The sequence below is a fragment of the Seriola aureovittata genome, chromosome 11, assembly GCF_021018895.1.
Source record: "Seriola aureovittata isolate HTS-2021-v1 ecotype China chromosome 11, ASM2101889v1, whole genome shotgun sequence".
Classification (NCBI taxonomy): Eukaryota; Metazoa; Chordata; class Actinopteri; order Carangiformes; family Carangidae; genus Seriola; species Seriola aureovittata.
In genome coordinates, this window is record NC_079374.1 from 14,027,182 (window position 1) to 14,034,955 (window position 7,774).

Sequence of the window (7,774 nt, forward strand, 5' to 3'; positions counted from 1 at the left end):
GGCCAGATCAATTCTGCTATGCCTGTCTCTTTGGGTACATTAAATATTGTAGTCTAAAATATATTTTTTCAGTGGATTGTAGCTAAGATCAAGCATAACACTGATCTTTAACACAGATTGTCCCATTGTGAAGCATCAAACATTAACTTTACATCTGTTACAAGCTCCAAACTGAAAACTTCCTTCCAATTGTTATTGTCTAGCAGCACTCGTCATTAAAGCCTTTGTTGTTAAAAATAACTTCTCGTCAGGGGAAAAGCCACCATGACTAATTCTAAGGAAACACATGCTCAATCATGAACACCCTGCTTAAGGTTTCCAACCTAAACTCCACTCGTGTCCGGAGCCCTGCAGAACAGGCTCAACCTTTTAAACTGAGAGGTCAAGAAACAGTTGGTTGATCATTTCCATGTTTGCAAGAGGCACAGGAGGTAAATGTATACAGACACAGCAGAAGTTTTTAGTTGCTGACTCTGTATCTTGAGTTTAAAAACATTTGGAAACAATGGAAAAACAAATAAACCACCTACTGTTGCATTGGTTTGTTCGAAAGCATTTCATAGAGGTATTTAAACATTTAAGCCAAAGCTGAAAAAATTGCTTAACATGATTTGACTAAAAGGGTGAGTTGCCAAGGTGATGAATGCTCCAGTAGACCCAGCAGGAGGTCAGTGAAGAGAATCCACCAACAGCCAAATCACTCTACTGAGCCAGAAACCTGCCTGCACTAAACACAACAGGACCATTGCTGGGGCTGTTGACCCTGAGTACAGTACATAATGAAAAACATCTTAGACCTGTTTCTCACACCCAAGTTTTAAAAAAATGTATCTCAATATACTTTATATGTATTCAAGGTTAGTATACATTAAGTTGTGTTCAATTGAAACCACTTAAGTTGTACTTAATATATGCTTGAATATAACATTTATTATCAACTTCTGCATACTAAAAATAAAATAAAATTTAACTTAAAGCACAATTTAAGATGTATTTAAAGTTATAGAAAAATATACTCAAACATTTCCCCTACTTTATGTGCCATTAGTATACTTAAGTCTGGAAAAGTCTACTTCTTTTTATTTGGGTACATTTATTTAAAAAATCTAATAGTATATCAATATTGCTTGTAAAATATGGAACACCAAGCACCAAAGACAGCCATCCTTAGGTATTAGTTTTCAGAATCTGTGGTGTCCTCTATTCAGGACCAGTGACCTCCTTCCATGTGGCTACTCATAGAGACTCCAACCACACTAAACAAAGAGCAGACAAGACTTTCATCCTGAAAACCAAAAGCTGCAGAACACTATTTGCATGAAATCTTTGTGGGATGTGACTGTGTAGTGTATGCACTGTCAGCATCTTGTCAACTTCTATCAATTGTCCTGCAGAGATCATTAAAACATCATCATCATTATCATTGTTCTGAATGTAATGGATTATCCAGAATGCACTATAATGAACATCTCTCCTGGTCTATTTAGAATTTCAGACCATTTCCTGAAATCAATAGCAATAGGTTAATATTCAGTGTTGTGTATTGCGAACTGTACTATAAGTTTTGTACTGGGTCATTTCCAATATAAACAGACAGAAGACACTGTGTGATCATGGAGTGCTATGTTGATTTCTTCTGCTTCATTGAGCCTTGACTTCTATCAATGTTTCTTAAAGCTCACTTTGTGATATGTCATTGAAAAGATATCCTTTTGAGCTTCTGCAACAACAAAAAAACAAGACAACAGATATTCAAGATCAATAACCCCTCAAAATGTCAGGGTTGTTATTTTTCAGTGACTTCCTGTTTTTTGCACTTTGATTCCTCATGACAAAATGTCAATATCAGCCAGCGTTTTGCTATTTTATGAGCACATTTTCTCTTCTTCGGTGTATAGACTGTAATCCAGCGTTGATTGAAATAGGCTACAGTATAATTATAGAGATCATATAAACTGTACATAACAAGAATGTCTCTAATATGAGGTCTCAGACATACTTTCTTTGGAATATGTTAACACAAAGGAATATTATGTTATAACACATAGTGTGTTGTCTTAAGACACACAAAGTCAATTATTTTTGTCTTGTTTAGATTATTACAAAAGGAGAAAGAGAATAGACCGTTTTGTTGTATCTGAGGCTGCTCAGTTAGAATGAGTAAATAATTAAACATGGAAAAACATAAAGTAAAATTTCAGTACATGAGGGATTACACATTGCAAGTTACAAGCCTGTTGAATTCTATGTGATTAAAACCAAACTGATAATATGTAATCGTAATTGTTATATCATATATAATAATGTGAGGCAACTTGCCAACTGCATTCAAGAAATATTAAATGATGGATGAGAATTTTAATAAGCATTATAGGCTAAACTATTTAAAGCAAAGCAAAAGACAAGGAGAAATGCTTCTTTTATCTACAGGGCAGTGTAGTTGTTCTTTTTTTTTTTTTTTTTTTTTTTTTTTTTTTTTTTTTTTTACCTCATACCAAACAAAGAAAGGTGAGACAATAGGAACTGGAAAGAAAGATATTGAATACATATACTGTACATTTTAAATTGTGTGAATGGTGTACTAAGGGCCAAGTCAGGAGAAGTTCCTGTATAAATGGTCATTTGGAATGCATGGTGAAATCTGCTTACATCTGTGACCTGTCATTTGGCATAATTTCCATGTCATTGAACACTGGGGTGCTACAATACCAGCTGCTCTGCAACTGCAACACGGGGGAAAATAATTAACATTAAAATTATAATCATCTAACTGGACATGACTACCATGGCAACAGGAAAACGTTTGATGGCGCAAGGAAATGAGCAGCAATAAGTACAATCTACTTCAATGGCTGAAAGAAAAGATTTGATTTAAGATATGTTGTCCAGGTGTAACCCTGCGGTCTGTGCTGCTTATGAATGTTTTGACTACGAATTCTGAGATTGTCGAACTATGTTGTGAAATCCTCCCTGACCACTATCTAAAAATGATGACCTGTGCACTCTTCTGAGGAACCTCCTTGTTCTTTCAATAGACTTTGAAGCCGTTTACATTTTCTTCATGAAATAACTGAATATTTACACTCAAGCTCTCTCAACTGCATGGGAAGAAGTTTGCACAAAAGGTCATATAAAGAAAAGATTTTTTTCCAGAAAACGGTAATGAAAAATGCTTTCACAATTTCCAAAGTCACCAGCCATCAAAGAAAATGAAAAGAATCCTAATTAGAAAAGATAATTGCTTGCATGACTTCCATTAACTTCTATGTGACTCTGACTGGAGAATTTTTGCATGTTCTGGTTCTAATCCCAGGAATCTGAATACAGAGACTATTCTCCACTAACGAGCACATACAGCCCCATTGGCCCATGATGGGAGAGGATTGCTTGCTTTACAGGAAAACAATGAGCAGACAGAAGAGCCTCCCTGTACGGAACTAGGGGTCCTGCTGCAGAGGAGCCAGGGAAAACTTATAAACTTATCAACTTGTGGAACATGAAATAGATCAAAGTGAATGATGAGGGTCTAATAAAAGACACTATTGAGTTGTATTATTGGAATTCTAAGATCCAACATTTTTGGAGCTAGACCTTTACTAGGTAAAGGTTGGGGTATTTCAGCTGTTTGTGTGTTGATTTTGACCACAAATTTAGAATGCGTCTCTTGGGAGTACCTTAACTTGTGCCGCAATACTTAATCACTAAAAAAACCTTTAAGTGAAATTTCATCAACTTGTTCATTTATTTGCTTGAAAGGAGCGAAGTCCCATTGCATTAAATGCGATTTTTGTTATATTAAAGAAATTTGTTTGTATAAATCAATGATTCAGCCCCTGTCTCATCCCTTTAACCACCCCTGAACTATCACCTTATCTTAAAGATTTATGAAATGTTCCTATTTAAAGGGGATGTGGCACTTCCAGCAGGCAAGGCAGGGCTTTTGCATTCCCTCACTGTATGTATAAGAGGAGGATGCATTATGGACAACACCTGGACAACATAATGTAATCCAGTACAGCAGCCTGTCAACACATAGCCTGCTATTTGTTGAAACTTTGGGAAAGCTATTATGTAAAATCTTATTCTTGTCACACTTGCAGGAAAACTGGGCCCATATGCAGACAACACATAAGGGGGTAGATGGGACAAAAGGGACTTAACAAACAAACTGACATAGATAGAGGGAAAGACAGCTAATACTAAGGGGACGTAGGGACGACAGGACACAGGTGAAACACATTAGGGAGGGGCAGACGATCACAGAAGCGGAAAACAAACACAAGTTAAGTTATTTCAAAATAAAACAGGAAATAAACAAAAGTCAAAACATAAATTCCATACAAAGTCATAATGGGGCAGATCATGACAATTCTGGGTATCAATTTAAGACTAATGATATTTGTGAATGTAGTGAGTTATTTTGTAATGGGCAAATACTGGGGACAATATACCAGCAAATCCAAACCATCTGTCTCTGACAGGTAAGCTTCATAAAGACAGTATTCGGATACAGTGGCATTACAATAACTGAGTAAGCCTCTGTTGTGTTAATAAAAGGAACTATGCTGCCATCTTGTGGCGATGGACACAGGCACTTCAACATATCTGCCATCACATCAACTTCTGGTCTCCAGGAGGACAACCCATCATGATGTAGAACGACCAACACTCTGGACTCCATGTTAAGTTGCAGTGATAAAACACACAACTGTAAAACTCTTCACGTGGTGACTGAAGGAAGTTGGTTTCTATAGCAGTTAAATCTTTTCCTTTCTTATACACCAAAGGCAGACAAAAGAAAATAACCACGGGAAGGGGCTGTAAGTCATATTTCTAGCACCTGGGGGTGCTGTAGTTTTCTCTTTTCGTCACCAACACAACCTTCAGCCTCATCCACGGATTTGATTTCCTATCAACACCTTGAGACCCCCTTTCACCGAACTCTGTGTGTGGTTCTGCCTCGGTCTGTTAGTGTCACATAGTTTTTAAGACAATATTTTAATCAAATTTACATCAAAAAAGCCTGTGATTCCACCAAAGCTTGCACTGAGAACTGATGTAAATCTGCTATACTAACAACCGTAAAATTCAGATGTCGATGGCTAACCGCAAACCGCAAAGCCACTGAAAACTAATTTGTTTCGCCAACTTAATGCAGCCTTTTCTGACGTATAGTACATTTTATCCATATGTTAAAGTCACATATATCTTCTCTAGCTTTATGGATGATTATGTACAAGGATGAATTACTCAGTCTGTGTTACTGGATGAAGACCAGACCTGTTTGGTCTGCAGGTTTGGTCACGGTATCTTTCTGTGGTTCTATTGAGATGCTTTGATGGAAAAGTCTCTGAAGACAACCGGGACAGACAGACCTGAACAAATAATGGAGGGAGGACGCGGTGGGGAGTAGTCAGTGGTGCAGCCCTTACTCATTGGTTGCCTCAGACACAGTAGCTCTCTCCCTCTCACTCTCTCATAAATGCGCTCCCACCACCAACCGTAGCAGATAATCACAGGCCACTGTGAGAGGGACACACCTTCCGCTGATTTTGCCACAGTTTACACGGGGATGCGTTTTGATTCACGAAAAGGGGTCATCAGTCCATGATTTGAGTCGTGTTTTCAGCTTGCAGTTTCGCAATTTTGCGATTTTTGCGCATAGGTTACGACACTGCTCCGCTCCAACTCGAAGATGACTGGGGTTTTTGAGAACTTAAATACTGATATGCATTCGAACCAGATTACCTCAAGCAATTACCACAGCTTGCACAAATCGCAGGAGTCCCCGACTCTGCCAGTGTCCACGGCGACGGACAGCAGCTATTACAACAGCCAGCAGCCTGGCCATTGCGCAGGGTCTCCATTTGGCCAACTCGGCTCTTACCAGTACCACGGCAGCGCTACGAGCACTGTGCCATATAATGCGAAATCTTACGACCTTGGTTTCAACTCATCTTATGGTGCATACAGCTCCTACGGCTCCAACTCCTCTCCTACTCCGGTCGATACAGGTAAGAAAGCTATTAGCTGTTTTAATGCATTTAAGTGAATTCACTTGCTTTTGTTGAGACCAGACTTCAAAACTTGCTTATGGCATGAAATGTCTGAGGAACAAGTTGAATCATGCATTGCACTTAACTGACATGATAATTATTATCTGGTCAAAAATGTTTAGACACTTAACTGTCTTACAGAGAAGTTCAGTTATTTTATATTACACAACTCACCAAAATTCTGCTGATTTTTTCCTCTGCACAATAACATTAAAATCTGGTCAAATCAAACTGATTAGATCTATAAGGCGTTGACATACACAAGACAAACACAAACTGACGTCCGTGAAAAATGCGTAACAGTTCTGTAACACTGAAAATTTGCAAAACCCCTAATGCATTAACATCAATTGCATTTGAATGTTCCTTCAGAGAAAGAAGAGAGCGAGCCAGAAATCCGGATGGTTAATGGAAAACCAAAGAAGGTTAGGAAACCTCGAACCATTTATTCCAGCTTCCAACTGGCTGCACTTCAGCGGAGGTTTCAAAAGACGCAGTATTTGGCTCTACCAGAACGGGCCGAGCTGGCAGCCTCGCTGGGCCTTACGCAAACACAGGTGGGTACATTTGTGGTGTGGTCATACACTGTCAAATATCCATTTTATGTCTAATATGAAAAGATATTAAAAGTGTCAAATAGGAATTTGAGCCAAAAATATCAGTTAATCAATTTTATGCTTATATCTGCTTCTTTTTCAGGTCAAAATCTGGTTCCAAAACCGTCGCTCCAAGTTCAAGAAGTTGTGGAAAAGTGGCGAAATCCCCCCAGAGCAACATGTTGCTTCCAGTGAATCTCCCCCCTGCACTTCTCCGCCAACTACTGCCTGGGACTTTCCACAGACTCAAAGAATGAACAGTGTCAACTCCAGTTTACCTCAGAGCAGCAGCCCTCCCAACACGACTGCGCCTTCATCGTTTTTGGCAAACTACTCCTGGTACTCAACCACGAACTCTACCACGCATTTGCAGCCTCCTCTGGTCCAGCACCACCACAACTCCGCCATAAGCGCTGGGACGATATTCTGAAAAAAAAAAAAAAAAACATCGGGTATAAATCGGACAATACTGGTGAAAAAAGAAAAATGCCAATACCTTCATTTTACAGACCTCGTGTGCGCGCCATGCGAACTTCTAGGAGAAGTTAATGGAGCCAGACAGGTTCATGGACCTTGCCAGTTTTTGTGCTGGCAAATGGTAGACACAGATTTCTACAGTTATTTTTGTATTTATTTATTTTGTTTATGTCGAGGGATGAATGAACCACTATTACCCAAAGCAATCACAGCCTGGGCGCAAGCCCACTTTTACGCGGACGTCACTTTTTTGCCATTGCTGCAAAATAAAGCATTCATCGCAGGACAACCTGTCACAAATGTAGCACAAGTTAACTGTATCGTGCCTTTTTCAATATGACCTCATTTTGTTGTGCGATAAAAACAGCTTACCTTTATCCATTCCTAATGTCATTAGTTGGTTTGAATATATTCGGGGGTAAGTGTATGAATTCACGTTTGTAAATATTTTACCACAGCTTTTTGATAGCCCATGACGCTTTGACTTTTTTTAGGCTATTGGTGCAAATCCATTATCCACCGTAAGCTACTGATTGTCCTACCCTCTGATTTACTTGTATCACACTTAATTGTATTTTTGTCTTATTTATTTTAGCAGTGTTCCATATATGGCCAGGCATTATTTAAATAAAAATGTTTTCTGTG

At 38.7% G+C, this 7,774-nt stretch overlaps 1 protein-coding gene across 1 annotated transcript; it reads left to right on the forward strand.

Annotated features, from left to right (window-relative positions):
* The first annotated feature begins 5,432 nt into the window (after positions 1-5,432).
* On the forward strand, positions 5,433-7,774 carry dlx2a (distal-less homeobox 2a). The gene is made up of 3 exons (XM_056389486.1): positions 5,433-6,014; positions 6,429-6,613; positions 6,756-7,774. Exons 1-3 carry the CDS (start codon positions 5,696-5,698, stop codon positions 7,080-7,082), a joined length of 831 nt encoding a protein of 276 aa, XP_056245461.1. The 5' UTR covers positions 5,433-5,695; the 3' UTR covers positions 7,083-7,774.